The following is a 16846-nucleotide window of genomic DNA, read 5'->3' as shown; positions in this document are numbered from 1 at the left end:
TGGGGCATAATTTTTAAGGATATCCATTCTTAGTTTCAGAGTATGATGTCCAGTATATACTTAAACTCTTGTTCTATCCTTTGTAAATTCCTCTGCCAACATAACTAGATTTCTGCCACTGCTTCCACCTGCATCTTCCTTTGAGGCAGGCCCAGGAGTGATACCAGATCATTACATGCCAGAGGAACGGTTTTATCAAATCACTGCAAGCCAGTACGATTTGGAGTAGAGCCAAGGACAGCCTAAGTTTTGCTGAGGGTGAATTCAGTTCTTCAAAGCATCATTAACCTGGGAAGCAGCAAGTGGTAGGCACTGGAATTTTGCAGATCACCCAAGTGTCCGAGCCATTCTCCTTCACTTGGCCACTGCACAAATAAATGAGACTACAAGCAACATAGTGCTGATGAGGAACAATGTGTGAGCATTCTATCAAAGACATGGGAAATGTTAAATATTCATTCTGTAAATATATAGTGCCTTCTCTTTTGAATTTTGCAACATGCAATCAATTTACATAATATAATTTATTTTTTATTAAGTAAGACAAAAATGGATAGAAGGACTTTGCATTTCTGTATGTTTTTATTTAAAGACATATTTATAACATTAGCTTTATTAAGGAATAACAAAATATGTAGACACAAGCCTTTCCCAGGAAATAAAACAATCAACTGCTTGTTTTAAGTTTAGGGTCACTGCCTCTGAAAACCAAAGAGAAATATGGCACAAGGAACATAAAAAAATACTTGCAAGGCAGTTTAAAAGAGTATAAATGATATAGCACATTCCTAAGATCACACACATCCAGATCTGTCAGGCAAGTAGAAGGTAGCAACACTCAAGATTCAGCCAATGTGGTTGTTTGGAATTTAACTGCTAGAAGAATTTAGGCACTGACATGCTTCTACCATAGTTTCCAGAACTGCTAATAAGGCCTTTGCCTGTTCACCAGGGAAGAATAACATGCCTTCAGATATTTCTTGAAGAAACTGTGGTAATTTTCCAAAAGTTTCTAGCTCTTTAAAATACATATCTACCAACCAATCTCCAGAAAATGCATTTTTCATCTTAGAAGTATCACAAACCATTACTGGAAGTATATTTGAACAAGCTATTGCTCGCAGAGTTACAGTCAGGGGTGTAGACAAATTATAAAGAGAACAAAAATTAATCAGCATCTTAGTAAATGAAATCAAACACAGTTCTTTCTTCTGATCACAAAAATCTTGTTCTCTGCATTCATAGAAGTTTTCAATGCTCTCTCCTGGATAAACAAGATTCAGAAGTTCTTCCTTTGCTGTGACTGACTCAACAAAATCCAGTGGCAGTTTCTCATGGGAGTTCCTTTGCTCTAGAAGGACTGGCCCTTCAGGAAAAACACAAACATTAACAACAACAGCACATTTTGTGATGAACTGGCAGCTGAACAAGATTTTTGGGTTGCTTACTGCCAGAAGCCTGGTGTTTGTTTTAAGTTCCTTTTTTGTACCAAGTTATGTTAATGTAACTGATGACTTACGCATTTGCAACACAAGATAGAACCTGTAGAGACCCTTTGTAACAATTTCTTTACAGTATTGTCTTAACTTGCATTGAGTATGCAAAAATATAATGTTATTACTTTTGTAAAATTCTATTAAGTACTTTGTAGACTAGGTTATTTACTGACACTGACTTCAAATTAAAGGCATGTTACTATGATGGTCTTTATTTTACTTTTCTGGATGGTGTGGCCAATCTTGCTTTAATGCTGGGCAGCAAAGTAAACTATTGGGGTAGGAATCCAAGCCTTCCCCAGCAACTGAGTTTAAAAATTTGATCTTAACAGATTTCTGAAACACAAAACATAATCAATCTAATAAATAGAGTTAAAGTAAGTAAATAGGACATGTTTATTTGTTCAGAACTAGTCTGAACAAATAAATCCTTTTGGTATTTCCTGTTTATTAGTACAAGGGACCTATTAATATTTAAAGAGCTTACACATCTCTTGGGAAGTTTAATAAAGGCTGCATCAGTAAGAAAAAATGAAGGCTGTTAAGATACTACAAGTGTTTTTCAAATAGGAACACATCAGGAATCTTACATAAATTTGTATTACTATGCTAAAGTAATGATACCATATTAACATGAATGCTTCTTCAGAAATACATTTTAATGACAAAAGGTGAACTCCCACATTTCGTTTCAGTAATAGATATTTTAATTTTGCTCAGATTAACGCATTATTATTATTATTATTGTTACTGATCATTAACTTCTGTGTTCTAAATTATTGAGCTAAATAAATTCACACTGAATAGTTAACATGCTTTCTACCATGGGCCTGTCAGTTACTTGACAGGCCATAACTCAGAATGTGACAAAGGCACACACAGCCTTACACTTGCCAGAAAACCTTGATGAATGCAAGTGCACGTAGAGCTCTTCCCCTACGATAACAAGATCATCCACTACCTGTTCTTCACAACAGCCTAGGAAAAATGCACATCTGTTAGTGCAGTGTGCATTTTTCTGGAAAGCTCCCCTTTTCCAGTTGGGGAGCTAGGCTTACTATAATATTTGCTATTGCATCACTTCAGCTGATTGATCTGAGCCCAGGTATTGGCTTGGTGTGTTAGATGCCAAGGTGACATGGCACAGTAGAGATATAAAACACCTGGGAGCTACAGAACTGAGACTCAGTAAACAGAGACAGAACTGCAGAAGGCATGTATGATTATGATCTAGTGCTTGCACAACAGACACAGACACAGCCTTTAGGGGGCAGGAGAAGACTGTAAATACAGAGGGTCATATGGCAAGAATCTATTAAAATTTAGTTTCTCTACCTTAATTAATAGGCTGCCTAAATACACTCTTCTGCCTCATGACTAAGCACAGAATGATTTTTATTGAAAAAATCTGGGTTTGGCACATAAAACACAGTTTACAGTGAGACAGGAGGGCAATGGTACAAATATTTCAAACACTCATTTTAGAAAATTAATTTAAATAAGGAAGAGTTGCTATCCAAGATGATTCTTTGTGGATATTTGGGGTTTTTTTTAAACATGCTAAATTAAATACATTGGTACAGTACATACTTCAGGATACAAATCTAAACAAAAAGTATTGTTTAAAACATTGTGTGCTTGCCTAAGGGGCAAAGTACTTTTTTTAGATACTAAGGCATCCCTCTCACTATTATCCCTAAACAGCAGTTATCATGATTACAGTATCAATTACTTTCTTCAACTAATAGTATTCAGAGACCATCACATCAATTTTCAGAAATGCTGAAAAAAAATATGTTGAAATACATGAATATAGAGAGATTTAACCAATCTGGGTTTGTGTTGTGGTAAAAATAGATCAAAACAATAGAAAATACTTAGCCATGACTGGTGACTAGGTAATCTTTATTTTCATTAGTGGAGAATATAGTTGCAATGCATATGGTGTAAAATGCAGGATAAAAACACTAACATATTAGAAAAACGTGGAAATCCTGGTTAATTTCATATTCAGCTGATCAAGGTAAGTGTGAAAATAGTATTATTTTTACTGCAAACAAACCAGCTAGGCTTAAAAATGTTCTAAAATATTTCATAACTTTGTATTTTAGAAAACGATCAAGAAAAAGACTGAGAACTTCATATGGATTCAGAACAGAGAATAATTCCCCTAAACTAGTTTAGCATAAATGCACTCACCCCCATGCTGAAGTAGCAGCTTGCCAATTTCTATATGTCCATTTGACAGTGCATCATGCAAAGGAGTCACCCCATCCACTTGACTGAGCAGGTCTACCTCTGGACAACGCTCCAGAATTTCACGGACACACACTGTGCTACCATGGTTACAGGCTTCATGCAAAGGCGTCCAGCCAGCATAATCTGAATTATAAATCAAGGGAAGTTTTAAAACAGCAGAAGTAGTACTGAAATGTTAATAATGTCATTCATTAGACAGGAAAACACTTTACTTTTTTAGTACTCATTACAGCTGGAATGGCAGCTTGTGATTTCAAAACAAGAGATTCTATTGAAAAACATCTGAAAAAAACCAGCATTTTTAAGAATCAGTAGAAAATGTGATGTTAAAATACACTTCAGTTATAAATTCATCTTACCTTAATGTTTGCTGTAAAGTCCTCACTTTGTGTTATTTACAAAAGAAAGAGCTTCAGATTGTATAAATATAAGCTTGTTACCAAACAGATACTAATATAGTTCTTTATGTGTCTTAATTTCTTAATTCTGTAGAGAAAATTAATAACTTACCTTTAACATTAATGTCTATTCCCGGCAAAGAGAGAAGCTGAATCAATCTCTCCACTTTGTTATTTCTGCAAGCTTTATGCAGGGCTGTCTCTCCTACCATGAAAAATTAATAGATTACACTAGACTAGACAAGATAGCAACTAAAGAAAATAATCAAAGGGTCTGGAACTAGGAGACCTGGTTATGTACCAGAAAACTCAATAATGAGTACAATTTTCCTTTATCCTTTTTAAACATCTTAAAAGAAAAAAAACCCCACGGAGCTTCTGTTCCACCAGAGATCCAGCAATGAAATTGTACTGCAAATGGTTTAACACAGGAATTATCTCCCCTCTAGTTCAAGGTTTAAAGCTTCAATCACACTACAAAAGCACCAAGTGATCACAAAACACCAAAAAATACTGGGTTTTGAAGCCATAAAACTTTAGAGTGCAGTTGCCCTCCCTTAAATTTATTCATGAACCTACATTAAGATGTATGGTTCTTTTTACACGGCGTTTATAGCTTAATTCAAATGAATGTTTCTGGCTAAGCACAAGTGCCTCTACACAATCAAGTATAAATCAATACTTCAAATTTTTAGCAGATAGTTTTCTGTTTCTCAATAGACTCTCTGACTTGGCTACAGTAGAGAAGGAGGGGAGAAAGAGGGAAATTAATAATAATACTAATATTAATAGAATTATTACTAGTAGTAGACCCTGGGGAAAAAGAATCCCAAACTGCAGTACCATGTACAGCTGAAATAAGTGTGAAAAATTAAACAGCAAACAACTGAGAGCTGCTGCTTATGTATGTAAAGACACTACTAGCTTCTGCACAATAAAAACTTCAGACACATTCTTAATGCTATTTTCTTTTCAATAATTGATTAGCTTTGAACAAGAGCCAGAGGAAAATCCTGATACCAGGTGAAAGATAATGAACCAAACATCTTAGAAATTCAAGATATCTTAGGGTAGATCTCTTAGCTTTTAAAGTAAGATTTACATGGAACATTTTGTTATATTAATACCTTTACTATATAAATCTGTCAGCTCCATGCCCATTCTTTCAACAGACGACACTACTTATAATTTCAGCAGGAGAGAACAGAACAAAAAGCAGGATTGGTTTGTTTGGTTCCACTTCCCCCCCTGCCCCCCCCAAGTCTTTCAGCTCCCTTTTCTTTGCAGAAATCAGATGTAATAATTCACATCAATTTTACTTGCAAAAGCAATAAAAACAAAGGGAACAAATTTTAAAAATGTATGGTCTGACTCTGTTGCTGAAGTTTTTTTAAACCTTTAAAGGGGGTGAAGTCTTCTTTTGTTTGTGATATAATTCTGTTTTTAATTTTTTGAACAATTCCAGCTTGCTTTTGCCAGTTTTTTTCTCCTGGGTGTCATATTAATAGAGTTGTAGGTAAATTTCTGATGATGAAGATGAAAAAGTAGTTCCAGCAAGCAATTCTGCAGTAAAGCAAGCCTCATGCAAAGTACAATTATTAAACTTGTGTAGTAAATAGGAACTGAATTAATTACTGCAGTGTTGTTTTATTCCTTAGGTACATGAGTTCCAGTATAGTTAAAACAAAAGCCAAGTGCATTTCATAGTCTGGGCTGAATGCCTGGAAGAAAACAGTCCATATGCTTAAAACAGCTATGTAACATAGCATACTCCTCAGTCTTTGTTCACAAAATGTCTAGGACTCAGAGAGATGAAGACTGAATTATACTTGCAAATCAGAAGACGTTGATCCTATCAAGCACAGGTTGAGGTGGATTAGCAAAGTAAGGCAGGCAAGACTGGAATGAGCTCACACAAACTGTACACTGTATTTAATGTATGGAAGGAGGAGGGTAATGAAGAAGGCAACTTTATTTTACCATATATACAAATTGCTCCTTTTAAACAGACAAACAGACATTGCAAAAGAGGAACATGGACCATAAGAAAATAATTCTTGGGCATAAGCCATCGTTTTAGTCCAGCATTCATCAGGACAAGTTTTTAAACATGAAACTATAAATTCTAACGACTTTAACCTTCTTAACATAAATTAGATATGTAGAATACCTTTAATATTTCTCTTGTGTACCTCTTCAGCCAAAAGAGAACTCCCTTTGGTGTCTGCAGTCTGGACTTCTGTTTTTGCTCTAAGCTTATTAAAGATTAAGTCACTGAAAAGAAACCAAAGGGGACACATTTAAAATCACTATTTCATACTTAATGTATACGTACTTAATGGCTTTAAATGTGTACATACAGGATACTTAGATTTAGCCATTTCAGCATCATATTGGAAATGTCTTAATTACCTAAGTTCTGTGACATTTAATTATAACTGTATTTAAAATAGTAATCAAATAGGATTGTCCACTTTTAAACTTTCTTTAAAGGTAATTCCATGAACAGTGAACTTCTGTATATACCCTATAAATTTAATATTAGGCAAACAAAACTACATCAGTCTGCATATACACTGAAATTGCTGATCAAAGAGAAAAGGGGAAACCCCAGCCCAAAGGTGTTATGGGCTTACAATGGAGCTTTCTGTCAGTTGAAGTAATTTGTAGACAACAAAACAGGTCACATAAAGTTCAAGAAATGTGTCAGGTCAGAAGCTGTCCCCCAAAGCAGAATAAAACTGGTGATGTTATAGGTATTACTTACGGTAGATCAGGCAGCACTTTGACTTGGTTCTGCTTATCGCCATTTAGCATCTGTAATGTCCTTTGAGACTCAGGGCATGGCTGTTGCCCTATTTTCTTTTTCTTTGCTTTGTGTACCTCTGTCTCACGCATCCCTATCTCTCGCAAAGCAGGTGAATAGGAACAGACCTGTTGCAAAAGTAACATTTTATAAATGCAGAAATTTCCTTTGGTTACTCTTGCTGCAAAGCAGTCATCTTTATCCACATGTATCCATCTATATTCTTGATGTATATACGTTTTTTAAAATCTGATCCCTGAATGACTGTACATCTAGATTGTTTCAGTTTGTCTTTTGCATTCCTTTTCAACGTTTTTGTAATTCACTCTTTACACTGGCCTCAGTGAGTGGCTTGTGTCTGAGAAAGGAAATGGGAAGTTCTAGGCCTCTCTCAGGTTTCTGGCAGCTGAGAAAATCTGGATCTCTTTAGCTGGACATAAGACTTGAGTACAGTAAACTGACTTTCATGTATTAAAACAAAGTAGTTACAGACTTCCTGCTCCCAGGGAGCAATTTGGTTAAAGACAGACTCACTCCACTCCTTCATCTCCTCTGAGATGAGGGGCTGGATTAAGTCATTGAGCATCGCAAAGGCAGTAAGCCAGTTATCCCTTAGGTGCTCTCTATTAGCACGGGCTTGGCTGTTGTAGATCTTAGCTTCTTTCCAGTAACACAGAGCTTCAAATCCACTTACACTGGTCATTTTAAAAAGTCATCCAAGTTTCTGCAGTTTGGCAAAAACATAAGAAAAAAAAGCCAGTGAGAGGGATTCATCAAACACTCAACAATTACATTTGAAGAAAGGTATTAAGGAAGGCTTTGAATATTTAGCAGTTCACTGTAGATCTTGCAAGCAATATACAGTAGGTGAGGAACACCTTACTTGCACCTTCACTGCATATTTACCACCAGGGAGCTGTTGAACTCAGAGAAAAGCCAAGCAGATAAGATGCTGTATGAGAAGAACTGGAAAAACTGCTAATTTTTTACTGTATGGAATGAGAAAGAAGACTTAGTCATACTAAGGAAAACAACAAAAATCATATAGACTTGTTTCAAGCACTATAACAGTATTTAAGTAGTTGCAGAGAGTGATCAGTAGTCATGGTGATACTGAAAGTAGCAATTCTGCTCTGTATGTGACAATATACATCAAATATTAGTATGCAGTTGGTTTATGATAAGAATTCTGACAGCCTTTTATTCAACTTCTGTTTAAATGTGCTGCGTTAAGAAACAATGACCTCTCTTCACAATAAATGCCTGCAAAATTTAGGAAAACTTATGTATGGGAAATGTACAAATGTATGTATTTGGTTTTTTGTGACTCTACCTGTAGAGTAATAGAACACAGACAAACAGCTATGGATTCCATATTCTGTTTAGTCATTAGTATTAAGATTACTGAAATGAGACTCTAAATTAGGGCATGACATTACCATGTGATTGCCCTGATTTGCCTGAATCCTGCCAGCAGTCATGAATTTCTTCTGCAGCTTTTAACATGTTTTTCCTCACCAACTATCACAAATTGTGATTTGAAGGCAGGCTAAGGTTTGTGAGTAGGAGAAAATTTCTAAGAGGAGAATTTCACGGGAATACATCTGAGAAAATCTTCAATGTAACAAATTCCTGGACCTATCTCTTCAAAAACCCTGAAGGAAAAGGTAGCTGAGAAAAATCACACTATATTTGGCATTCTCCTTAAGTACAAATGTAACACTGCAATCATTATATCAGGGATTATTTTTAAAAGCTTTCACTGTTGTTGCATTTTTTCACTTTCATGATAACTGCACGTAAACAGATACCAGGTATGACAAATTCTCTGACAAGAAAAATCTTACTATTGTTCTGGACCCAGATCTCAGGCAAAGGGAAATTTAAATGTATGGAACACATGGAAAGACAATGCAGGCAGCAAGCATGACCTTAGACCACAAGGAAAAGATATATTTCAAGAATTTTATGAATCAAATTACTTGTAAAATACTGAAATGTGATAAATTTTTAAGGAGTTACTTACTATTTTCTGAAGAGAAAGAGGTTCTGTAGAAACAGTAATATTCCTCTGTAAACACATTTGTTTGAAAATTGCTTCTGCAACAAACAGTTGAAGCCAGTCGGATGGTATGGCACAAAGAAACATTTTTAATTGACATACAGAAAAATCTGGATGAAAGCAATTGGAGAAAAATAAGTAAACCTAAAAATGAAAATACAGAAATCTACATACCTAGTTATCTAGAAGATAGATCTTCCAAGCTTTTTGCTCCTATTGCAGATTCAGAAGCTTATTCTCCTCAAGAATTACTAAAATTCTTCACATGAAAATAGATTTTAACCATCATCTGGTAAGATGACAAGATACTGAGAAAATGTTAAATGTATTTTAGAAGACAAAGCATCACTTTTTGTGTGAAACTTTTAAAAATGCTCTTAATACAATGTTATAAAAGTTCTGCCTTTATTTTGAGAATAATTTTTTTTTTGTGAAGTTCTACAAGTGATCACCTTCTAAAACTTGAAGAGACACAAATTCAGGAAGAGTTATAACACATGAACAAGAAATCTGCCAATAATGCAGGTGACCTAGAAGTTCTACATTAAAAGTTACCAGAAGCAAACTGAAACCCCATTCAAATGTACCGAATAGCTTATACTGTTTAAAACAATGCCCCACAGAGTGGCAGAGAAACGTACAAATCCATACAACATATATCAGTATGTATCAGGCATATGTCTAACCTACCTCTGTTTTGGAAAAGAAGACAAAGACTGATTTTTTTCTTACAGTGGTAACAATTTGTATTTTGATTCTAATAAAATAATTTTGTCAAAATAACAACTGAAATGGTTGGAAAGTAAGACCTGCAGTGAGGAAGGAAATCTTTACTGTATTGGGGGAATCTTCGGTTCTGCTAAGAAGTGCTCATAAATTAGCTGATCTGTAGACTCAATCAAAAGAGAAACCCAAGTCTGAGAATACAGATGTTTGCTACTGTAAGTATAACTGAATTTAGAAAAACTCGCAATAATTTTGCTTTGAGTGCTATGGATTGTACCAAGTGGCACAGGTCAAATAATCTCTATAAACAGACTGAATCCTATTCTTGTTTTGCCTTTTGTATACAGGAAATTAATAAAGTCTTACAGAAATACTTATCCAAGATTGTACTATTATATGAGGGCTACAAAATCCATTGAAGTGGTACATATTAAAAGCTCCACTAATTTAAACACCATAAAGTTCGAACTGAATTGGCCTTCTAAGAACTAAGTCAGCCTATAAAAGTTCTCATAATTTGCTTTCTGTAAAACTGGAGTGAAACAAATTGTCCAGAGATTAAGATTTTAGTGTAATTTCTTTTCATTATGGTTCTTCCCGAGTGTCCAGGTAGAAGGCAGATACAATTTAAAAGAAGCTTACATATACCTGTTACCACATAAAATGATGATTGGAAAAGGAGTCAGGGGAAGCTTTGGTGGGAATTAATTTTGAAAATTAAATTAAAATAATTCAATACTTTCTTGAGATAATTTTGTCTTGCAAGTTCCTCAATTCCTTGCGGCTAAAAGTACAGATACTTAACTGACATTCCATGTTAAATGATAATGGTTATTTGAGTCATGATGTTTCTGCTTACCTAGTCTATTTAATGAGGAGGAACTACAGTAATTCATGAGACTCAATGGAATTTTCTCCCATTCCCTCCATTAAGTCCAAAGAATTGGAAGGAAACATTGAAAAGTTTCATTTGAAGTTGTAGGAGTCAAACAGTTCACTGTAGGTTTTAGAATTATGACTGAAGTGTCTTCAGCAAGATAGTCATTTTCTGGAGTGATAAAATTTGCTGAGCTAAGATTGCTTGTCTGAATTTAAGTTTTATTATGATATGCTTAAACTTCTCCTAAACTGACAAGAGAGCTCCAAAGACTCTTTTTTCTTCCTCAGACGGTGTGGTCTTGCTTTCACATCAACATTTAGACATTTATTTAGAGGGATTTTAATAAGAAAACCTGTTCTATTTGATCTTTGCTTGACACCGACAGACAGATACAAAATAAAATGGTTTCCCGCATATGTACACACCATATTTTGTACACACATGTTTTGCACAGCTGCAAAACAGGGTTAAAAAACAATTTGAAACTATAAACCAAGGATTTTAATTAGGACTTAGTATCTGATTAGAACAATTTTGAGAGGCCTTGCAAACACTCACCATCACATGAAATGGCAAGGTAATGCGCCAAATCAGGCACTTGATGAAACACATTTCTGTCCATAAGCAAACCCGAGATGATCCAGTAGTCCACTACAGTTCCAAGAATTGCATTTAATAGACCAGCAACTTCACTTCTGAAAGCCTAAATGGAAAAAAGTATAGGTGTATCTACTGATCTGTAATATATAAAAAGTTCAGACTGATAATATATTACATAGTAGAATATTATTTCTACTATGTAGTATAATATTATTTTTTCTATAGTAGATAATATTTCTACATAATAGAAATAACATAGAAAACTTCTTTAGATAAAAGCTCACTCTGCTGCCATGTCACTCCTTCACTGGCCTTTCTTCTGCTCAAAAGCTAACTATTGCAGCCAGATCACCAATTAGTGTCACTGATGCCATATCAGTTAGGATTTGGCACTGGAGAAAAACAGGTTCTATGAAATCATCTACAAGTATACGCAAAATGGTGGCAAAACTTACAATTGCAATATGATTTCTTTTTAAATTAGATTTTGTTTAACCATAAGATTGCAAGTACTGTACTTATTCCACTGAACCTTGTGTTTAATTTGACAATTGCAAGGATCTTTTTCTACCTGCTCTATTAGCATTACCTTTTTCTGAAGATTTCATCATGAAATAAAGCTCTTTTTGTGACTATGTATGTCTGTGCCAAAAGGGAAAAGGATGCAAAGTGTTAGTTTCCTCCACAGAAGAAATTTTGGCAGTCACTTTGCAAAAGGAAACTTTCTTCAGCTACCAAAAAATTCAGTAAGATGAGCAGCTGCAAATTTAGGAAAAAAGCCATCCTTCTGGATATTAGCCATACAATTTTCCACCTTGAACAGGCAGACACACACACACACGCACGCACAAAAAAAACCCCAAAAAAACAGAGAGAGAGAAAGAGAGAGAGAGAGAGGGCGAGACAGAGAGACTATATCTATATATATGTATCCTTATGCGTCCCTTCCAGCTCAGCTTATTCAGTGATCCTGTGAAAATGGTCATAAACAAGTAAAGAAAGCTGAAGTGTATTTTCTTCAAGAGGCATCAAGACAATACACGGGAATTTAGCTATCCAGACACCTCATTGAGATAGATGAATGCATTTTTCACCCACATGAGAATTTAATCAATACTGGTCAGGTAAAGCAGTGTTTCTAATGCTTGAGTTAGTCTTTGCAAGGTCACATCTATCTACATACCTTTCTGAGCCATAGTAGAAATACTTTATAAATTTACTCTGAGATAAGTTATTCCTCTGATCACATGTACCACCAGATGTTTTGAAAGCACAGCTTGGAAGAACACAGGCACCATAGTAGGAATGATATTAGTCTGACTGAGGGCTCTACCAGAGATTTACTGTTACACTAGAGCACCAGTTGACATATGGCATCTCGTGAAAGAAAATGAGTACCTGAAACTGGACAATTCTGGGTAAGAGACAAGCCAGACTTAATGGGTACACACTACAGTCAATGATTTGTCTGATACTCCTTTGAGAAGAAAATATGTTCAAGGTTGGTTTAAAATAATTTACTAGGATTCCTTAAGAGCTGAAAAGCACCAAAACTAGTTTGAGCATCAATATATCAAACAGACGTACATACGAACAATGGAGATGGTGACATAGATAATAATAAAAACATTATAAAGCAATTTGTTGAAAACTACACAAATACTGTCCCTACAGTTAACAGTTACTTGTCACTCAAAAGAAAAGAAATGAACACAACTACAAATAAACACGGTGTGGGGTGAAAGCATAATCTCCATCACTCAAGATTTTTAAGAACTAGCCAGACAAAGTCTGTAACGAATGTCATCTCCAAGACTGCTTCCAGGCCTACTTCTTCCCACTTTCTTAAACTCTACTTGATTTGGTTTGCCCTTTCCTTTATTATGTCATAATACTTTAATATAGATGAACTGTGAAATCTCATAATGAAAAAAACCCTGAGAACACAGATATGGCATGTCAAAAACCTGAAAGTATAATTTTTAAACTAAAGTTTAAATATTTAAAAAGGTGCATTTGCACTATCTTCTGAGGATTCGGGAACAGAAGCTGAAGAATAATTTAAAATATCTGAAATGCATTTAAATTTCCCTTAAGTATGTATATCTCTTTATCACTGGACCCCAAAGTGAAATACTGGGTGAATAATATAATTCCACCAATAGTTCTTTACTGGGAATAAATTTCACAAACACAGTAAATAAGCACTATTTTAACAAAAGTTAAGTGACAGGATCAAGGACATATAAATGTAATCTGAGGTAGATAGGGATGTCAAGCACAAGTATTTACATTCTCTTTATGGTTTCTAAATCACTAACTTAACTAATTCCTTTATGAAATACGTTTAAGAAAAAGGGTGGGGGTGAAAGCAGACATTGAGAGAACAGACTGAAATAATGACTGTTAATACTGCAAGTATTAATAATTTTTCACAGTCAGATATATAGTGAATATTAAATGCAGCTGGTACTCTAGCTGCATCTACATTTGCCCAGCCAAGTCTCTCTGCATACTGACAAGATAAGCCAGATACTGCCAACTAGTGTAGGCTTGGTTGGCATTTTTGTAAAAGAACAGTAGGACAAATCAAGAGCTTCTCCTCAGTATTTAAAATAAATGGTTCAATGCTACAAATGAGAGAGAGGGAAATTGGTCTAATTTCCTCAAAGGACCGTAAGTTCTAAAAATGTTTAAATGTTAACATGTCAGAAGTATTTTCAATTTCAACCACAAAACAATACACAGTAATGAAAACATATGCAATATTAAAAAAAAGAAAAAAAAAACACCCCAAGCATTTCCATTAAACTTGGAATTTGCTACCATCTATGACAGTGCCAAGACCTCTTTTTCCCCACTCTGCTCCTACAACAAGAAGCTGGGAGGGGCATCAGCCGAGACAGATGACCCAAAATGACCAAAGGCCTTCTTAACATTGTGTTCAGCAGTAAAAGCTGGGTTAAGGAGGAAGGGAGAATGTCTGAAGTGATGGTGTTTGCTTTGCCTAGCAAATGCCATGTCTCATGAAGCCCTGCTTTCCAAAAAGTGACTGAACATCTGCCTGCTGATGGGAAGCACTGAATAGAATCCTTATTTTGCTTTGCTGGTGGTTAAGTATTTGTTTCACTTATTAAACTGTCTTTATATAATGTCATGCATTTTTTAATTTGTCCTTCTGACTCTCTCCTTCAACCCAGTGCAGGGTGGGGACTTACCTGCCAGCTGAGATTGACCCACTACACCATGTACAGCTAATTAAGTAATATGCAGTGAAACCTCTTTTCAAAATTCTCTTCCTTGTTCTTATTGTTGAAAATCAAAGCTATCTCACTAAGAAAAGCATAGAAGTGGGAAGAAGCTATTGACTGTGTTAGCATACAAAGGTCACATCACTTCAACTGATATCTGTTAGCTTAGCAAATGCAATTCCTACATTGCGGTTCCATTTAATGCTTTGTCAAGTCAAATACAGTGCTACGGTGGCAGAAGTTTCACAGTGTGTTTTTACACATAAAAGTTCTTATAGGAAAATTAATTTTAACTTTTTTACTTTGAATTACTGAGTTATTTTAGAACTCTAAAGAAGAGGGTTTTTTTCATGTGCTGTAAATGTAGTACTCCACAAATGCCTAAAACATACTTCCAAAAAAACTACTGCAAGTGACAGACCAGAAAGACATTTGGTTCTACACCACACAAATTTATACTATGCAACTAAAAACCTGAATGAATGCCTTTGTCACCTCTTTGTCAGGCTATGTAAGACAGGTTTTTTTAAAAAATCCCCACCAGTATTTTCAGGGATGAAAAGCATTTCTGATACCATCTGTGACATTGTGAAAAACCATGCAATAGCTCAATGCAACTAGAAGTGTTATAAGCAACATACACATTCCTCGGTAAATTCTAAAACTGAATTAAGAAATTTGATTCAAGGAACTTTGACCAGAAGCTCCTCCATCAAACCTGTTTAAGTAATATAACAAACAATATATGTTAGTACATTTTAGAATTATATTCAAAATTGATTTGATGAGCTCAAATAATAGAAAATCTTTTAGGTTCTTTGGCAGCACCTTTTTAACTACAAGAATAGTGTATCAATATTATTCCACCATGTTGTCCAAACAGGTTAACCCAGTGATTAGTGAGGACATCCAATTTCCTGTCACTATTTTTATTTTGCTACTTCTAAAATCCAGCATATTCTATCTAACTCCAGAAAACAAATGCCCTCAATTTTATGCTTTGTTTTTCACTTTTTTTTGGACTGCTCTTTTTACATGGTATGTTTACACACATACATAGTTTTGCAGCAACTAAGCACTAGAAGAGAGGAAACATACACAGATATTTTCCCTGCACTCCAGCACTCTTTGTTGCAACCTCTTTGAATCACAAAAAGAGAGAATGTGATTCTAAAAAGCTAAGAAAATTAATAACTGCTGACTTTTACCTGTTAGAAAATATTATATTAGATATGTTCAAAGAAAGAATTTAGTTAAAATTATTAATCTGTTTCCACTTATAGATATTTTCCCTGAAGAACTGTATGGAAGTTTGGTATATCACAACATGGAAGTTTGTTTCTTCCCACAAGCTAACACACTTAGATGCACTGAAAAATATGGTCTGTCACCCCTTTGCAATGTGCTACAAACCACATACAGAGAGTAACAATATCCAAAATAATTTCTTTCATTTAGGTTTCTGAAGGCCCTACATGCCTCTTCTCTAGGTGTTACCTCTTAAACAAACAGTTTTTATAAAACAAAACTGGTAACAATGACTCACACCCTCAAACTGAAGACAGGAAGGACAATTTTGCACCCTCTAATGACATGGAAATACTGTGTATTTATCTATGTATCTATGAAACTGCCAAAAATGCAATGGGAAAGAAAGTGCAATAGATAAATAAATATGAGGAACAAAGCAGTTAGAAAAAACATAATACACTACTGATATTATGAGGCAACAAGCTGCTTTTTAAGGCTAGAATTCATCTGTGTAGGATAGTTTACACTACAGTGCGTAAGATCAAAGTAAGAAAGCAACAGACATCCAGGATTTGTGCTGAAACAACAATTCTGATATATATGTATTTAGAACAAATAGAATCTAAACAAGAGGCAGATCTCTGTGGTTTATGCTGTGTGTGGGGATTAAGCTTATTTTTCATATATGTTGTACAGTCTGACAGAAGTGATTATTCTGCCAATGCAAAAAAAGGTTTATGAGAAAGGCATGGCTTACAGTGCTGGAACCTGTAAAAGGAAGGCATAGAAGAAAAAACTAAATGGTACCTACACTTAAACTGCAGATTCAAAACCAGGAAAAATATGAAAGCAGTGTCATTTTCCAAAGAAACAGAATGGCTACTGACACCAACTGCATGTAAGCCTGCTTGCTGCTCAGTACCTTTGAAAAGATAGTTTGCTTAAATATAAATATGGGTATAGAAGCCTGATTTTAGGCACTTTTTAAATATCTTGACCGAGGATAAAAAGCAGCACTGTTTCACAATGTCTTGCTTTGATAGCCCTCAAAAAAGGTAGGAGGTCTGGCTAGGTAAGATGATTGAAGCTCTCATTATGTTTAATCTTTTTGCTTTCA

The 16846-nt window shown here is 35.0% G+C and overlaps 1 protein-coding gene across 5 annotated transcripts in view; it reads right to left on the bottom strand.

Moving 5' to 3' along the window:
- Window positions 1-563: 563 nt before the first annotated feature.
- The window catches only part of SLF1 (SMC5-SMC6 complex localization factor 1), a 34402-nt gene continuing 18119 nt past the window's right edge, over window positions 564-16846 (bottom strand). For all 5 annotated transcript variants that reach the window (XM_071448653.1, XM_071448652.1, XM_071448655.1 and 2 more), the window contains 7 exons: window positions 11186-11330; window positions 8986-9131; window positions 6921-7087; window positions 6324-6427; window positions 4266-4358; window positions 3696-3878; window positions 564-1366 (listed from right to left, as the gene is read on the bottom strand). In XM_071448653.1, coding sequence (XP_071304754.1) covers window positions 870-1366; window positions 3696-3878; window positions 4266-4358; window positions 6324-6427; window positions 6921-7087; window positions 8986-9131; window positions 11186-11330 — 1335 coding nt within the window. In that variant the 3' untranslated portion in view covers window positions 564-869. The remainder of the gene's footprint in view (window positions 1367-3695; window positions 3879-4265; window positions 4359-6323; window positions 6428-6920; window positions 7088-8985; window positions 9132-11185; window positions 11331-16846) is intronic.

Source organism: Agelaius tricolor, unplaced genomic scaffold (assembly GCF_023055355.1).
Source record: "Agelaius tricolor isolate 1412-34295 unplaced genomic scaffold, bAgeTri1.0.p SCAF_27, whole genome shotgun sequence".
Lineage (NCBI taxonomy): Eukaryota > Metazoa > Chordata > Aves > Passeriformes > Icteridae > Agelaius > Agelaius tricolor.
The sequence above is the reverse complement of the archived record's forward strand: the minus strand, read 5'-3'. Positions and strand labels throughout refer to the sequence as shown.